This window comes from Sus scrofa, chromosome 13 (genome assembly GCF_054392235.1).
Source record: "Sus scrofa isolate SSC_HxYL_T2T_F1_AM1 chromosome 13, Sscrofa_HxYL_maternal_Yorkshire_Landrace_v2.0, whole genome shotgun sequence".
In the NCBI taxonomy this organism is placed as follows: Eukaryota; Metazoa; Chordata; class Mammalia; order Artiodactyla; family Suidae; genus Sus; species Sus scrofa.
The window spans coordinates 87,873,316-87,890,568 of record NC_139395.1 but is presented as its reverse complement, the minus strand read 5'-3'; the positions used below and the strand labels follow the sequence as shown (position 1 = coordinate 87,890,568).

Below are 17,253 nucleotides of genomic sequence, written 5' to 3'. Positions count from 1 at the left end.
ACCGAGGAGTCCCAGCACCAAGCAATCATCAGACTTTTACTCTCTGGCCCTTTGTTGCAGAGAATCAGGGAGTCACAGCTGATACAGCTGAGTGAGACTGATTTTACTTAGGATCGCTCTACCAGTAAGTCACAAAGATAGAGTTAAAATTCATGTCTTTTGATTTTTTAAATTTCTTTTTCTTTTCTACTGTGCTCTGCATTTTGTTTTCAAACTATTTAAATATTCATTTAGCCAAATATGTTTTTGCAAATGTAAAAACCCACCAACTAGCACACAAGGCCTAGCTGGCTGCCAGCTTTTGTGTGAGAGCATTTATGCCGCCCAGTGGCCTGGCTACCTTCTACCATCGCCGAGTTGGCCCTGTCCTCTGTCCTCTGAGCAATGCCCTCAGACCTTGATCCCAAGTGGGCCCGCGTCACAGGGCATACAGCCTGCTGGTGAAGGCTGTGCAGTCTGCCAGCCCTGTAGTCTTGAGGGTCAGTGGCCTCCTAGGAAACCCGGGGCTGCAGGCCTATGGCCTTGGGGGCAGCCTCAGTCCTTCCCAGCCCAGGGCCCAGGAACTCACAGAGGCGGGTCTTCTAACCCAGTCACACTTCTGTGAAAAGCACCTCTCAGGTGATGGTCAGCACTGGCCCAGGGTGAAGTGTCCCGTGTAGTCAGGACGAGTGGACCCCGTGTTACATGGACTTCGTGCTGTGCAGTGTGTGTCTGTGTATATCTATCACGTGTAGACTCCCAAGACTCTTTTTTTCGCTTCCTTGCGAGGGGAGAATGGTAACCCCACCACACACAGCAGCATGCTGACGTGTGAGGAGGCCCACCCAGGCCTGCAGGATACCCCGGGTCTGAGAGCTGACTCCAAGCCTTGGCTCCCGGACGTGACCCAGCAGGAAGTGATGGATAGGAGTCGGGTGGGTATCTTCCTGACTTTTCACAAATGCAAATACTTGCCCAAGGTCTCACCTAAAGCCAACATCACACACCCTAATGGGCAGTTCACACCTTAACAAGGTTCAGGTAGTGGCCAGTCAGGTGTTAGGAAACAGGACATGGAGGCATGCCCAGCCAGTGAGGGGTGCTGGCCGGGAGGAGGGGAGGAGGCTGGCTCCAGGAGGCTAAGCCAGGGACCAGAAGCCTCCCAGGCAGAGCTCTTGGCTGCCTTGAGCTGGAGGTGATGCAGCAGCGCTCTCAAAAACAGGGAGCAGAGCCAGTCTGAGATGTGTGGTCCCAGTGAGCTAGGGCTGTCCTGTCTGTTGTCCAGGTCAGACAGCTAACCTGCAGCTTGCAGCCCAGGTCAGGGGCTGGGGGGTGGGGCGGGGGCAGGCCCTGGAGGCTCCAGGGGGGTGGGGTGGGCGCAGAGAACCAAGAGGTAGATGGCAGAGCAGTGACACTGCCCAGGGAGAGGACGCTGTTTTTGGGAGTCACAGCTTGAATCAGTTTCCCAGGTGGGTGGGGGGGAGCTGGCAGAGGGGACGATGCAGGGACAGCTGGAGCCTCGTAGGTCATGCCCCTGCAGGTGAAGTGCAGAGCCTGCCTGCCGGGGCACCAGGGTCATGGATGACGAGGCTGCAGAGCCGCATGGGGAGACAGCAGCCTGGGGAGAGTGTGGTGTGTGGACAGTGAAGACGGAACAAAGGAGAGGGTTTGGGAGCTGGGGCCATGGGGGCAGAGGTACTGCATTTGGCTCCATCATGATGGGGGCCCAGGAGGAAAAACACCCTGACTGCCCAGGACAGGGCAGGAATGAGGGAACCAGAGCTGCTGTGTGAGGGCCGGTTCTGGACACAGAGTCTGACAGAAGAAGAGAGGGAATCACTGGTGGTCAGAGCTCTGATAAGGCCCCATGGGAATCTGTTTTCAACTAAGACTCTAGTAGTTGATGTACCAAAACCACACAATCCATGCATAGACCCCAGCTGGCCCCTGGTCCCGGCCTCCGGACCCTCACGGTGTGTTTCCTGCCGTCCCCAGCAATCTGATTCTCCTTGCTCTCCACTTCAGATGACCCAGCAGCCCTCACCCAGGCCCCCCGGTCTCCCGTAGCCTCTTTGCTGTGCTGCAGCTAGTGATCCCTCCAGAATGGACATCAGACCATATTGTCCCCTGACCAGACCCTCTAAAGGGCTCTGCCAAGACCTTGGCCAGTTCCAGACATGCTCATGCTTCTCCAAGAACACACTAGGGTGGTCCCAGCTGGAGCCTCCGTCAATATTGTTTCCTTCCTCACATCCTTTGCCCCACACAGTGGCCTTCCTGGTGCTACCAGCCCCCCTCCCCTTGGCTACCCCTGCTGTGTAGTTTTGACACTGGTTCCTGAATTATTTTTCCGTAAGCAGGCTGCTAGCTCTGCGAAGGCCAGCACGGCAGCACTCTTGTTTGCTGCTGTAAACAGTAGGCACTCACAAATGGGAAGAAACAAAGGAGCCCTGGCCTGCTGCTCATGGCCTCCTCAGAGCCCCAAAGACAACCTGAAGCTGCCATGGGACCCAGGGCCTGTGGGGCGGGCAAAAGCACCCTGGCCCCGGCGGAGATGCCTGTGCTCATGTCCAGCCACAGCCTCTGTGTTCACCGAGGTCGAGAAGCGGTCATCTGCCTACTGCAGGGACTTAGGGCTGGGAAGCAGCAGTCCTGGAGAATGAATGGCCAGGGCAGCAGACCTGGGATTTCAGGAATTAGAAGCTGTGAGGGAGGTTCACCTGAGGTTGGAGCCTGAGTTCCTGGTGGGTCTTCTGGGCTCAGGGGCAGCCATGGCAGGTGGTTTGGATTATTCAGGCTTGGAGTCTGAACACAGTGCCAATGGTGTATGGGTGAGAACTGAGGGTGCCAGGATGTGATGGGAGGGGCTGGAAGCAGAGCCTGCCCAGTGGAAGGAAGCAGGACCCAGGGAGGGCCAGACAGGGATGAGGAAGGGAGCCGAAGTCAGGACAGGAGAATGGTCAATGGATTAGAGGGCAGGAATGTGAGGTGGTGGGTGGTGTGGAAAGAGCATCACAGGTGGGACCATGGGGGCTGGAGGCAGCATCCCAAGCTGTGGAAAGAAGGAACTGAGGGATTCCAGGTGGACATTGCCAAGGGCAAGCAGTGGAGGAACGAGTGTGGTCTCTGCCCCCAGCCTGGGCAAGTGCCAGAGCAGGTCTGGAAAAGAGGGTCCTCTCAGCTGATAGCAAAGTGGGGCATAATGGGTTAGCTTCATCTGGTCATTTTTAGCAGTAGCAGTAGCTGATAGGATAGTGCTGGGGGATGAGGGGGAGCTGTGGTGGAGGTGGGGTCTGGTGTCAGGAGTGTCTGGGGAAGGGGCTGGCACCCAGCGGGGGGAAAGGCAAAGTCTTTGACCTGGCTTCATGAAGATCGGAGAACCAGCTGTTCAGCCCCTCAACAAAACTTAATTTCCATCTGTCACTGACTTCACATCCAAGGATTTAAAATTTTTGTGTTGACTCTTTGGACTTTTTACAAAAGATATGTTTTTCTTCTTTGTGTTTTTATTATTTCTTTTTTTTTTTTTTTTTTTTTTTTTTGTCTTTTTGCCATTTCTTGGGCCGCTCCCGAGGCATATGGAGGTTCCCAGGCTAGGGGTTGAATCGGAGCTGTAGCCACCGGCCTACGCCAGAGCCACAGCAACATGGGATCCGAGCCACGTCTGTGACCCACACCACAGCTCATGGCAATGCTGGATCGTTAACCCACTGAGCAAGGGCAGGGACCGAACCCGCAACCTCATGGTTCCTAGTCGGGTTCGTTAACCACTGCGCCACGATGGGAACTCCTGTTTTTATTATTTCATGTCAGATTCTCCAAATGCCCTTGCGTTGCTGGAGCCTGGAGAGCATTTGGTAATTAGGTGCTGAGTTTCTCAGGTCTCCCAGTGGCGGGGTCCCAGGTCTCCACTTCTCACTCTGCTCCCTGCAGACGCTGGGATTCCTTGAGCCCCAGCCCCTGCAGCTGCACTGATTTTGCTGGAACTCTCCCTGCTCTGGGCATCTGGAGTCCCAGCCTTCACATTCATCTATACATAACCACGCATCTGCTGTGAGCCTGGCCCCAGTGGCCCTCAGTGTGTTGTAGGCCTTGCTGGGGGCAGCGAGCACAGCTGATAGACAGGCTTTGGGTCCCATCTTTGCATCCTTTGCCCATCTGGAGAGGGAGCATCACTCTGGGCCTGAAGGGCCAGTCCGTTGGCTGATCTGGCCACAACACCTGGCCTGGGGGTCCCACTGAACCCCATGTCCCTACTCAGTGATACAGTGCTTGTGGCCATGAGGCAGAGCCAGGAACTCTCCCAAGAGTTAGTGAAATGCTCTCACTGGGGGAAGGTCCAAGTTCCTGATCCTCACGTGGCCCCTGCAGGCCCTGAGCCAGACCCTTCTGCTCCGTGTTCCCTGCCTGGTCTCCCAGCTCCAGGCAGGACCACATCCCAATCCTGAGCCTCTTTTCTCAGCACTCCTGGTGGGCCCACTCTGTGCCCAGCACCACCAGCAGCCCTGGGGACATATGGGGTGAGCTTACCTCCTCTCTTTGCATTTCCCCAGCTCTCATCCAAATCTCTTTCTTGGCTGACATGCATTCGGGTGTTAAGTTCTTAAAACATTTATTGTTTGCTCTGTACGAGGCTTGCGCTGAGCATTTTACATGCACTGTCTCAGTGGGCCTCCAGCTATTTCCACAGAGAAGCCAGGGAGGCAGGCACCGACCCAGCTCCAGAGCCGCCCTCGATTCACACCTATTCCTCACTGTGTGGTGACCTCTTGCCCGATCCTGGATGCTTGTACACCTTAGTCCTGTCTTTCCTGCCAGACACAAATGCGGCACAGACTGTCCTGGGGTGCCCAGTGCTTGCTACTAGGGTGCCAAGCCTGAACGCGTCTCCCTCCAGGCTGTCAGACTGGGCTCTGCCTGAGGCCCATCCTGGCTGCAGTGGGGGCGGCCTGACCTGGCCCCCCTTCTCAGTCTCCATCCCTCACCCGCGCTCCCTTCTCATCTGGAGACTCCAGACCCTTGGAGAAATCAGACAGGCTGAGATCTGGAAACTGCTTGGGAAGTGATTGAAGAAACCAGTGACTGCTGAACCCCACAGAGACGGCACTCCCCTCTTCTTCCTCATGTAGTTAATGTTTAATGGCAGCTTTAATTAACAGAGATCAGGTCTTCTGGCTTCAGCTCACGGGGAACAGCTGAAGGGGCAGGAGGGACGGCTGTCATGGGGGGAGGGCCCCGGAATTGGGTCTGAATCTGAAATTGCTGGTGCCAGTAAGCACAGGGCAGGGACTGGGGCGGCGCTGTGTCTGCACAGCCACCACCTTCCCTTGAAGGTAAAGCCTAGTTCAGCCCCCTTACTACCACCAGGGTGCAGTCTCACAGGCTGCGGTTGGGACCCAGTACTTAGCAGGTCTTGGCGTGAGGGTGGGCGGTCCCCTGTCCTTCCAGAAGCCCTACCACCATCCCCATGGAGGCTACAGAGGCCTTGCTCTTACTGACTGAGGGCTCAGGGCCCTCCAGAATGCTGGGAGGGCCTGGGGACACAGGAGCTGCTCCTTCCCATGGCCCACACCCACCTCCCTGTGGTGGCAGCGGTGGGGGCACTGGCATTGGGGGCATTGGGGGCACTGGGGTTCAGTCCTGCTTAGCAGACTAGATGGCAAGAAGGGCTTTTCCCTGAGTCAACCTGAGACAATAGAGGAAGCTGCGTTGGGGTTATCACAGCCACTTCTTGGCCTGCAGGCACTTCCTGTGACAAACCAACTGGCCTGCAGCATGTCCTGTGACAGACCTAGCTGACTACACTCGGGCTGAGGTCACAGTTGACTTGGCTGCTGACTGAGTTCACCCAGGCTGAGTATGAGGAGGTGCAGGGTCAGAGTCCCATCTGGGCTGTGGGTGCTCCCCTGGAAAGGGACATGGTGCCAGGAGGGAACAATAGGGCTGGTGGCTTCAGTGGTGCCAGGTCACGTGAGTGCGTGGCTGTCCTGGGAGCTGCCCCTCTGGTGCCCGCCGGCTAGAAGACAGTGCTTAAGGGAAGATGTGACCCCCAGAACAGACAGCATGTGTGGAAGAGAGTTATGTGTGGGCCCGTTGAGGACCTCCTGACTGCCTCCCCAGGCAGCAGTGCTGAGATGGACTTGGAATCTCCTGGCTGGAGCATAAGGGCCCTAGAGAGATGGACTGGGTGGCCTGGAGTCAGCACATCCATGGGGCTGGCGCAGCCTGGCCAGTAGGGAGGTGGTATTTATTCCACACCTCTTGTGCTGGTATCTGCAGTTCCCGCTGCCATCATAGGGGTGTCAGCTGTCTCCCTGGGTCAGAGGTGAGCAGCTGTGCTGGGGAGAGGCTGGGGGTGGGGGCTGCAGTGGATTCATTCCAGGGCAGCCCAGAACAGAATTCCTGCCCCTGATGGGCCCAGCTGCCATCAGAACACTCTTCCATGGCCTTCCCAGTGGCTCTCCCAGGAGGCTGTGATACCAGGATAGGGCTGAGGGCCTGACCTCCCCAGTTTATGTTTCGCCTTCGATGCCTTGCGAGTACTTCAGGGAGGTGCTCCCTGCCCTGCCTTGGTTACCTTCCTTGCAGACAGATGACAGGGTCTGTTGGGTACACAGTTGCCCAGGATGGCTCTGATTTGGACACTTGTCACCTTTTCTGGGTGAGCACAGGGGTCTCTGTGACTGGGGGGGTCTCTCACCTGTCTCGTGGGTGCTTGCAGGGATGACTGGCCTGTGCCATGGGAGTATCTGACACCAGAGGCCTGCATTTGCCATCTGTAGAACAGCTATGGGAGGTGCAGGAAGCCCCACGGGGCATGGGAGATGGGCACCACCAGGCTTCCTCTGGGTAGTTTCCTTCTTGAGACTGCGTCCTCTACTGTGGGTCTGCTTGTGAGCCTCCCAGGGCCCTGCCAGGAGCTTGTGTCGGGAGGGCAACTGTGTTCATATTGGCCTCATCAGAGGATGTGGAGTGCTGTGTGCTGGGTGCTGGGCTTGGGTGACCTGGAGCCACTCGCCTTGGGGCACAAAGGTGAAGTGACTAAGCAGGGGGGTGGTGCCTTTCCCAGGACTCTAGCCCAGCTCCATCCTCCTGCCATCCCCACACTGCCCCAGCCCTCTGCACACACGGGGTGACCTTGGAAGGTAGGAGGTGTGGGCCTCTGGGACTGCCCTGCAGTGCTAGTGAGGATGGGGTCCTGGCCCTGCTGTCTGCTGTGTGACCTTGGACAAGTTGCTTCACATCTCTAAGCAGGAGTCCACCTATGAAATGGGGTTGTGCCAGATGGAGGCTCAGCAGACCTTTTCTTTAAAAATGGCAATATCTTAGGCTGTGTGGGCCACAGACTCTGGGGATACCATTGTAGGTGAAAGCAGCTGCAGAGGCGCGTTAACCAATCGTGGGTGTGGCTGTGTGCCCACTTTGTTTACCAGGTGGGGGGGATGCTGGACCTTGCTCATGGCTGGGGTGCAGTCCCTGAAGCAGGGGGCCCACGTGTCCTTCTCAGCATCCTGCCGAGGCTTCTCAGCATCCTGCCACTGTGGCTGGTCCACCGGGAGCTGCACCCTCCTTGGATACTAGTGGGAAATTAGCATCTGTGGATTCTGAAGGCTTGCCTGGGGGGTGTGGGGGGCGCCGGAGAGGAGTTTCCTGCCCGTCTGGTAACAAGTTCTGTTTTCTCTTTGTAGAACATGGAGACATACAGACTGTCTTCACAGCAGTTCCACGAGGCAGCCTCAAAAGTGGAGGGCACGATCAAGTAAGGCCTCCCCCTCCCTGGGCTTAGCCTGTGTTTGTGAGAACTCCCACCACCGCAGCCTGATTCCAAGCTTCTGGGGGAGCACAGATGACCATGTGGTGGCTCCCCTGGGTCCCAGCCGCCCCAGCCACCTGTAGTTGGCCAGGAACAGACCCGCCCTGTGCCACCATGGCCAGGGCTCAGGGCAGAGCCACTCTAGGCCGTGTCCTGTGAGCTGGGTCCTCTGTGTGCATATGTCTCTGGGGACCTGAAGACCCTCATAAATCAGCGGGCTCCACACCCTGCTCCCAAGGCTGAATGGGGTGACTCCCCAGGAAATCAGCCACAGTGCAAAGGGGGCTGGATCTGCCTGGAGGAAAGGCGACAGGGAGGTTTGTGGGACAGGGTGATGGTGAAAGCTATGTGGGCAGCCAGGAGGGGCACACTCAGCCCAGACCTGGTGCACAGGGCGCCTGGGTGCTAGGGAAATGGTACGGGTCGTGGTAGAACCGCCTGAAGAATGGGTGTGGGGAGGAGAACTCTGTCCTGCTGGTGAGTCCTGGAGTGGTGGCAGCCTCAGGGGGAGGACTCTCCCACCTCCCAGGGGGTGCAGGTTAACCCCGAGGATGGACTGTTCCAACTGCCCTCATTTACTGTTGGGTGTTCTGCTTCGCAGACTGAGAACAGAGGCTAGAGAGGTGGGCCTCTCCCTTACCTGTCCACAGTCACACCTGGATGTGCAGGCCGGGGCCAAGCTGAGCTCAGCTTCAGGGACTTGCTATTTGTCTTGGTGCTTTTACCATCTGTGAGGCCCCACTAGATGTAGGCAGGTGGCAGGATGGAGTCAGGGACCTCAGTTGTGTGTCTCACTGGCTCTGTGCACTTGGCACCTCACTTGGCCTTGGAATTTCCTTGTCTGTGAGTAATGTCCACGGGGAAAGTGGACCCAGGACATCAGAAGCTGCTGCCGGTACTCGTGTAAGTGTCATTAACAGTGGTGGTTATTTATTTAATCACCACCTTTATCACACCTAGCTTGGTGTAGCATGGATCAGATTTAATACGTAAATTGAGTTTACTAAGAGAGTTGTCTTTTCCCAAGTGGAGCAAAGGGGAAGCAGAGTTAGAAACTGTTTAGCTTAAACCCTGGGGCAAGGACAGAGTCCTCGGTAGGGAGAGTTCTTGACTTGAAGATGATTGTCAGTGTCGCAGGTGCTGCAGAAAGAGCTGCAGCCACTGACAGCAGTCATATTGGAGAGTTTACTTTCAAGACGTGGCGCATCTTTGGTGGTTGACCAGTTGCCCATGTGTTTTCACACACTGACACAGAGCACCTGCATCTACCAGGCACTGTCCTGGTGACAACAAACAGAACAGCTTCCTTTTCTGCCATCAAGGCACAGCATTTGGAGGGTGACAAACCACACTTTAATGTTAATTACACAAAAAACAATTGCCCAAACATTGGCTGATTACAGTCATGAGCTGTGAAAGACTGTGAGTAAAGAAGCACACTCTGAGGCTCTGACCCAGACCTGGGTGGGCGTTGTAGGGGCAGGGATGAGCAGGTGCAAAGGCCCTGGACAAGAAGTGATGGCCTATTCAAGGAATTGACCTGCTGCTTGGGTGGTGTGGCCGGAGCGAGCAAGTGAGAAGTGGCCAGACCACAAAGACTCTGGTGGAGTTAGAGATTTTACTTGCATCCTAAAAGCAGTGAAATATCATTTCAGCTTCTTTCTTTCCTAATATACTCATTCAGGGTAGCAGTTTCTCCATAAACATAGCATTAGCTACCCTACAGCTTTTGATATAAAATTCAGTTCAAATTTTGGAGTTCCTGTCATGACTCAGTGGTTAATGACTCCGACTAGGAACCATGAGGTTGCAGGTTCAGTCCCTGCCCTTGCTCAGTGGGTTAAGGACCCGGCGTTGCCGTGACCTGTGGTGTACGTCACAGACGCGGCTTGGATTTGGCGTTGCTGTGTCTCTGGCATAGGCCAGTGGCTACAGCTTGCGATTAGACCCCTAGCCTGGGAGCCTCCATACGCCGTGGGAGTGGCCCTAGAAAAGGCAAAAAGACAAAAACAAAAAAAGCCGAAAAACAAATTTCTTTTGATTTCTTCTTTGACTTATAGGTTATTTCAAAATATATTGTGTAATTTCCAAACTAATTTTCCAGCTACCTTCTGAATCATTAGCTTCTGGTTTTGTTCTTCAGTTAGAGAAAACCCTTGCGGTCCTTTCCAGCCCAGTGGGGAGATGGGTTCTGCGCATTCAGAGCAGTGGTGTTGCACTCCTGTGTCTGTTGTGTGTCTGTCCCTCAGACTACGTTGCTGACCTGGTTGGTCTCCAAGATGACCACCACATGGGTTTATGGGTTCTTTCTGGGATTGCTTCCTTCTCACTGAAGAGCTTCTTTAGTGTTCCTTTTAGCGTGGTTTGCTAGTTACAGATCTATTTTCAGTTATCTGGAAATGTCTTCACCTGCAGTTTGAAAGAATATAGCAATCCTTTCCTTTGTATTTTCCATATAGTCCTCACATTCCACGATACCTGTCCTTGGGCTTGTTCACATAGCCCTCTCATATGATACCTGTTTTTACCTGGAGAAGTCAGCATTGTTGGTATTGTCACACTTTTGTGGTAGTTTCCTTTTTTCTCTGATTTTCAGATTTTCTCTGTCTGGTTTTACTCTGGTGTGCCCAAATTTATATTTTCTTTCTTTTTTCCTGCTTTGAGTTCATGCCTTGGGGTTTGACATCCTTTTGTTAGCTTTAGAAATTTTTTAGCCATTTCATCTCCAAATAAAATGCTACCTGCCCATCTTATCTTACATTCTCTCAGGAATTTCAGCTACATGTCTTTCTGTGTCCCATATGTCTCCATGCTCTTTTTTTGGGGGGGGGGGATTGTCACTGTTTCTTCATCTCTGTGCTGTAACCCACATGTCTTCTCATTGTCTTTTCACTTCACTAATCCTCTCTTTAATGTGTCACCTGCTGTAAACCTCTGTTTATTGAATTCTGAGTTTAATTATTGCATTTCTTTCAATTCTGTCCTAGATTCTGCTGAGATTCTGATTTTTGCCATCTAAATTCTTGAACATATTAATTATAATTATTTTGAAGTCATCTGTAGGTCTGCTTCTATTGTCTGTTTTTTCTCTTTGTCCTATTTCTTTGTGTGCCTGGTAGTTCTTGATCAAACGCCAGACATTGTAGCGAAAGTCAGAGGCTCTCCCAGAGGCACTTGCCCTCTTCATTGATGGTGTTGCAGGAGGGCGGTTCACCATAACCCTGACAGACTGAGCTGACTGTGCCCTGCCTGCAGTTTGGGTGGGGCTCGGGCCATCTCTGACCTGTCCTGGGCTCTTCTTTCTTGGTGAGTTCTGAAACCCTTTTTTCGCTTCCTTAACTCTTTGAATCCCCTGAAAATTCCACTCTGCCTTTTAGTGGCTTTTTACTTAGGTTCTTAGTTCCTTGAATTGAGGCTTCTTGAGCTCAAGGATCTGAAGAATGCTTTAAAAGAGGAAAAAGCACTGAGTTTGGCTCACTAAGTTTTAACTCCCTTCTCCCTGGAGTCCTGATCTTTCAATTCCAGCTGCCTGCCCAGCTGCCATACGCAGTGTTGTATCTCTTGTTAGAAATCTCCTGAGAGATTTCCAGAAGCCCTGCTGGCTTCTCTGCCTTTTAGCAGAAGTTGTTTGCCCAGGACCACGTATTGGCAAAAACTCTGGGGGACAGGGGAGCGTGGCTTCAGGAATGAACACTCACTTCTACGTTTTCTTCTCGTCATAACCTTGGCCCTTGAGTCCTACTTTGCCTTGTCCTCAGAAGCCTTCAAATGGATTTTTAAATCCATCTCGTAAAGGTTTTTCTCAGAGGATAATGCAGCTGTTCCAGCAGGAATCCCTGTTCCTGGGATTCCTGGCTTCACTTCAAGCAGGTCGAGGGAAGGTGCTCAGACACCAGGCCTTGGCAGCTTCAGACACTGGTGGATGGATGACCCTCCTAACATGAGCCTGCCAAGCTTTCTGGAGGCTGCCAAGCCCAGGGTGTTCATAGGGCCTGGAGACCCCTGAAGGTCAGTGAGCTCTGCCTTGTACCTGAGGAGAAACATAGGTGGTGAGGCTGACATCCAGAGCTTGGGTTCTTGTTTTGGGCGAGTCCTGTTGTTGGGGCAGGAGTTGGCAGGGTAGGTACACACCCATGTGCGCAGATGCACACATGCACACACACACGCACCTGCTGCCTCACAGCTGAGCAGAAGGCAGAATCGCTTAGATTCCCTGAAGGAAGAGAATAAGGCCCTGGGGACGTCCTGCCTTCTCGTCACTCCTCTTTTGATGACAGCCTGTGTCCTCTTCCCTGGGGGTTCGTTCTGAGCCTCCCTGTCAGGAAATGTGTATGGCCCTGGCCCCACGGAGAGCAGACTTCAAAGAGGTGAGAACAATTGACCGTTTCCTGGAACTGAGTCATTGTGTGCCAAGGACCGTGACTAGAGGGGCTGGTGAGCAAGGATGTGCCGGCCGGGCCTGCCTCACCTGGGGCTGGGCTCCCGTGAGCCCTGTTTTGCGTGTATTAGGAACTTCGTGACAGAGCACTGATCACCTATTAAGACAGTGGTTGTGTGTTTGAACCTAAGTGGTCTATAGCCCAGATGGCACTCACATTAGCCTAAGTTCAAAGCATGTTTTTCTCTCTCACTTCCTTACCAACCCATGTAAAAAAGCGTTTTCTCTTTAGGAATTTACCCAAACGTGTGGTTTAAACTGGTACAGCTGGCTCTTTGAGAGGTTAAAAGTCAAAGCCCATTTAAGAATTCCTTTGCCAAATCAAAATGCAGGTAATCTGTTTCTTTAAGGAAACAGGTGACCAACTGGCCGTCACCCAGTGCAGCTGCTGTGCTGGGACCTGCATGGTTCAGTGTCCCTCATAAGAGATGCTTGCCCCTGGATGGGGAAATAGGCCAGCACCCCTGTTTCTGTTGGGCCTCCCTGAAGGCTCCTCTGGACACACAGTGGGGCTGCCAGGGGTCCAGTTCAGGTCCAGTGGTGTCCAGAGATGGCCTTTTCCCCTGTGTTGAGGTGTCCCCTCTCACAGATGTCAGCAGGGAGTTGCCTATGTGTGGGTGAGCTGAGTGGCTGCTCTGCCCATTTCAGCCGTGTGTGTGTGTGTGTGTGTGTGTGTGTGTGTGTGTGTCTGTGTCTGTGTCTGTGTGTCTGTGTGTGTCTGTGGTTCTTTCCAGATGCAAGCCCTGTGTGGCTTATTGCCCCACCTAGCACAGTTCCAGTGTACACCAGTGTGAGCAGATTCCTGCCTTTGCAGCAGGAGAAGCACAGCTGTTGGGGGGAGGGGAGCAGGTCCGTGGGGCAGAGGTCCGGGTGGGGAGTTGCCGGGCGTGGGGGACAGGGGGCTCCCAGGCAAAAGTGAGGTGGTGGGGCTGCTGCTTGCCTCTACCCCTCTTGCTCCCTGGCAGACGCTGACCCTAGGACTCCATGCCTCACCCTGGCCACTGGGGCCAGCTTCCTCCTTGAACTGGCATTTGAGGGGAAACCTACTCGCCACCCCCACTCAGCCCAGTTTCCAATCTGAGACTCTGCTCAGTTCCAACTTGAGAACATGGAGACTGTGGAGTTTTTATCTTGTATGGCCCATTTGCCTGGAACACTCTTCCCTATGTTTTTCTTACAGATCATGCTCACCTTTTTTTTTTTTTTTTTTTTTTTTTTGTCTTTTTGCCTCTTTCTTGAGCCGCTCCTGCAGCATATGGAGGTTCCCAGGCTAGGGGTCGAATTGGAGCTGTAGCTGCCGGCCTACGCCAGAGCCACAGCAACGCGGGATCCGAGCCGCGTCTGCAACCTACACCACAGCTCACGGCAACGCCAGGTCCTTAACCCACTGAATAAGGGCAGGGATCGAACCTGCAACCTCATGGTTCCTAGTCGGATTCGTTAACCACTAAGCCACTCCAATGCTCACTTTTCAAAACCAACCTCAGTATCTTCTGCTCACTGTCTGTCCTCCCAGGGGTCAGTGCCATGCACCAGCATTCTCTGCATCCCCCCTGTCCAGCCCATCCAGGACTGAGCTATGCCAGGTGGGCCCATGAGCTTCTGCCTGTTCTGTGGACACTGGGGGAGGGATGTCAAAAGAGATGATGAACTGTTTAGGCACCGCTTCCCTCGAGGGAGGCCCTGCAGCAGTAGTGGGGCCATGTGGGCCAGACTTTGAGGTTCAGCAGGGGGGAGTGCCACCTGGCGGGCACTGCATCACGTGGCAGAACTGCTCTGAGATACACTTCTCTTGCTCCTGAAGGTATTTTCAAGGGCATCATGAGTTCTTTTTTTTTTAAGCACATAATAAGCACTCAATAAACAAGAGTGAGTTGGAGTTAGAAAGACTGGAGTGCAGTAGGTGAAGGAGGGCCCAGTCCGAGGTGCAGAGTGACTCTGACTCGCTCCACAGAGAGGGAAGGCCCCTGGGCCCCGGGCCCCCACCTGGGGCCATACCCTGGAGAACCCCACATATGCGTGGGTGCCCTGGGAGGGGGCAGCGCAGCCTCACCAGCTGTGCAGGGAGGTGGGGGCCAGCGTGAGCCATCTGACTCTGGAATAGCAAACGGCGACTAGAAGGGGACTCCCGAGTTCTGCATGTTGGCTCCAAAAATCCACAGGACATCTCCTTGCAGGGGGGTGGGGGGGTGAGTGCATCGTGGCTCAGCTGTGCGCCAGCACCCATGCTGCCCTCTCTCTGCTCCGTGGTTTCCGTACATGTAGACAAGTCTGGAAGGATGCACTCAAGATGGAAACAGCCTCCTGGGCAGTTCTGGGCATTCAGGATGTGACTCAAAGGGCTGTGGCTTTCTCTGCTGTAGTTTTGATTCTGTAAGAGTGTATGTACTTATATAACTAGTGTTATTAAAGATTAATAAGGATGAAAATACAGTATTATGAGAGAAGCAGTGATGATAACTTGGGGCCAGGAAGTCCGATCCTCAGGCTGGCAGCGACAGGGACCACATAGAGGCAAGAGCTAGCCTTACGTGCATATGAGTGTGTGTGAGTGCTTGCAAATGCATGTGAGTGTGAGGGAGGTGTGTAAATGTGTGCACATCCATGTGTGAGTATGTGGGAAGGTACGTATGCCTGCCTATGTCCAGGACCGTATCTGTGTGTGCACATGTGTCTGTGTTCACATGTGTGCACAGGTGAGGGTGCTGCTTTCTGGTCAAGGCCTGGCCCCTGACTCACCTGCTGCCCTTTGCTTGGGAGCCTCCCTTGTGCACAGAGGCTATTGGATGGGTCTGTGGCTCCATGGTCAGAAGAAATGCCACGTGACATATGATTCTGAGTAAAGCTGGAGTGGACATGGCAGCTCTTGGGCCAGGAGGCTGGGGGTCTGGGGAGAGTGGGCTCCTCCCCGTCCAGGCCCCCACCTGCATCAGGAGGGCCCAGCACCCATGTGGGTCTGGCAGGTGCATCTGGAGGTTCCGAGTGGAACAGAGATGCAACCTCGCTGAGCAGAAGAAGTGTAGGGAGCTACAGGCTGATGATTCTGTTGCCTGGTGCTCTCAGGAGATGCTGTCTGCCCTGGGGTGGGGGGGGACAGGATCCCTGAACTGCAGCTTGAAAGTCTGAGTCGGCTCCAGAGAGGGACTTCCTGACTCACAGCAGCACAGCCGAGGGCAGGCAGGCTGTGGCCCTCACCTTCCTTTGGGGGTGCTGGGGGCAGAGCGGCATGGGGCTTGTGATGGGTGCCCCCTGGGCATAGGCAGCAGGCCTGCTCCTCTGCGTCAGCAACTGGCCTCCCCCGGCAGGTGGGCAACTGGCACTAAGTTTCTCCCAGAAAGAGTCTCCACAAGGCCTGCCCTTGACTGGCATGGGGCAGAAAGCACCCCCTTCAGTGACTCACCTGAGGGGCCACCACCATGAGTGAGGGGGACAGTGGTGTTCACTGCACAGGATCCCTGCTCCTGTAGTGTTTTTACCATTGCTTCTCTTTAACGATGGGATTAGATGTTGCTGAGCGGAGCCTCTCTCGAGGCTGGCGTCTGTGTGCCAGTGCGCACACAGGTCTCCCAAATTCAGGGGCCGGGTCACTCCAGAGGTGCCACTTCTGCCCAGCACCACACTCTCCCAGGCGTCAGGCTTCTATGGTTCTGCAGCCAGGAGCCCTATCCTGCTGACCTGTGTCGCGGGTCTGGACTGGCACACTCGCTCTGTATTTGGTGGGTAGAAGCTGTATCAGTGTGTGGATGCTGCCTGCTGGGCAGAGGCCATGGGGCTTCATGAGTGAAATCGACTGAAGGGGGCCACGTGGGCACGCTTGGCTGTGCTGGGGAAAAGCAGGTGTTGGGGGGAGGGGAGGCTCAGGTACGGCTGGAAGGGCAGCCTGATCCCCGGGGGGGAAGGTTCTGCCCTGAGTGGGAAAGAACTTGGAATTCGTCCCACAGGCAGTGGCAAGCCATAAAAAAGCTTTTAAGTGTGGAGTTAATATGATCAGGTTTGTGTTTTAGGAAGATAGCTGGAAGCATCTGGGAGGTGGGCGGCGAAGTTGGAGGCGGGAAGCCACTCCTGACCCACTGCAGCTCCGCAGGCGGGTGACTCACAAGTTCAGCAAACCAGGAGGCCCCTACATGGGAGCTGGGCCAGCTGGGCATATGGGCAGTGGGGGCTTCGAGGAGCAGAACTGAGTGACAAGGGGCCCTGCATGCCCGGGCCCTCTTAGGAGGATTGGGGGCCTGTCTGAGGACAGGTGGGCTCAGAGCTTGTCCTGGCACCTGTAGCCCCAGCCGACCCCAAGGCCCATCTCCGCCACTGGTACCTTTTACTGCTCCAATGCTCAGGACTCAGGAAACTGGGCTTGGAGATTAGCCCTGTTAATCCCTCTCCTTAACAAACACAAGACATGCTTCATCCCAGCTCTGTTAACAGACTTGTTTTGTGTGCAAAGCCACTGTCCCCCAAAGCTCTGTCCTTTATGCCACTCTTGTTTTCTTTGGGGTTGGATATTATCGGTGGAGAAATCTTCCCTGTTTAATCAGTAAATGGTTCCCACTGACCGTTCTTGAACTTCGGTTTCTTTCTCTAAGCCTGTTACCTCCTGGTTCTGCTTTCTGAGAGAAAGCTGTGCTCTGGGTCCTGTGTTGTCATTCCTGCCCCCATGATGGGCCTTGTGCCCCAGGAGGCAGCCCTGACAGGGGGTCAGGACGACCGAGCACTGAAGAGCTCTGGCTCTGGCCCCACAGACCTTGCACCCTGTCCCTTGGTAGCAACAAGGGCGAAAGCTTTGCTGACCTCGTGAGAGGCTGCACTGTCTCTGGGAACTGGGTGCTTCAGGCCCAAGTGGGGCTGCAGGAAGGTTGGTCTCTGCAGCTTCTGTGGGCCTGTTCACACAAGTGTAGAGCTTACATGTCAGGACCCCAACAGTCTCCAGGCCTCGGGAGGGAAGGCTGAGGCTCCGAATCATGGGGGGTCTCCACCCACCGCCCAGGAGCTCTCTGTCCAGAAGACAAGAAGGCATGTACCTGAGACG

At 54.5% G+C, this 17,253-nt stretch overlaps 1 protein-coding gene across 1 annotated transcript in view; it reads left to right on the top strand.

Moving 5' to 3' along the window:
- PLXNA1 (plexin A1) overlaps positions 1-17,253 on the top strand; it is a 200,691-nt gene that overhangs the window by 109,499 nt on the left and 73,939 nt on the right. The window contains exon 6 of the mRNA XM_084989665.1: positions 7,668-7,738. Within this exon, the coding sequence (XP_084845791.1) occupies positions 7,668-7,738 (71 nt within the window). The remainder of the gene's footprint in view (positions 1-7,667; positions 7,739-17,253) is intronic.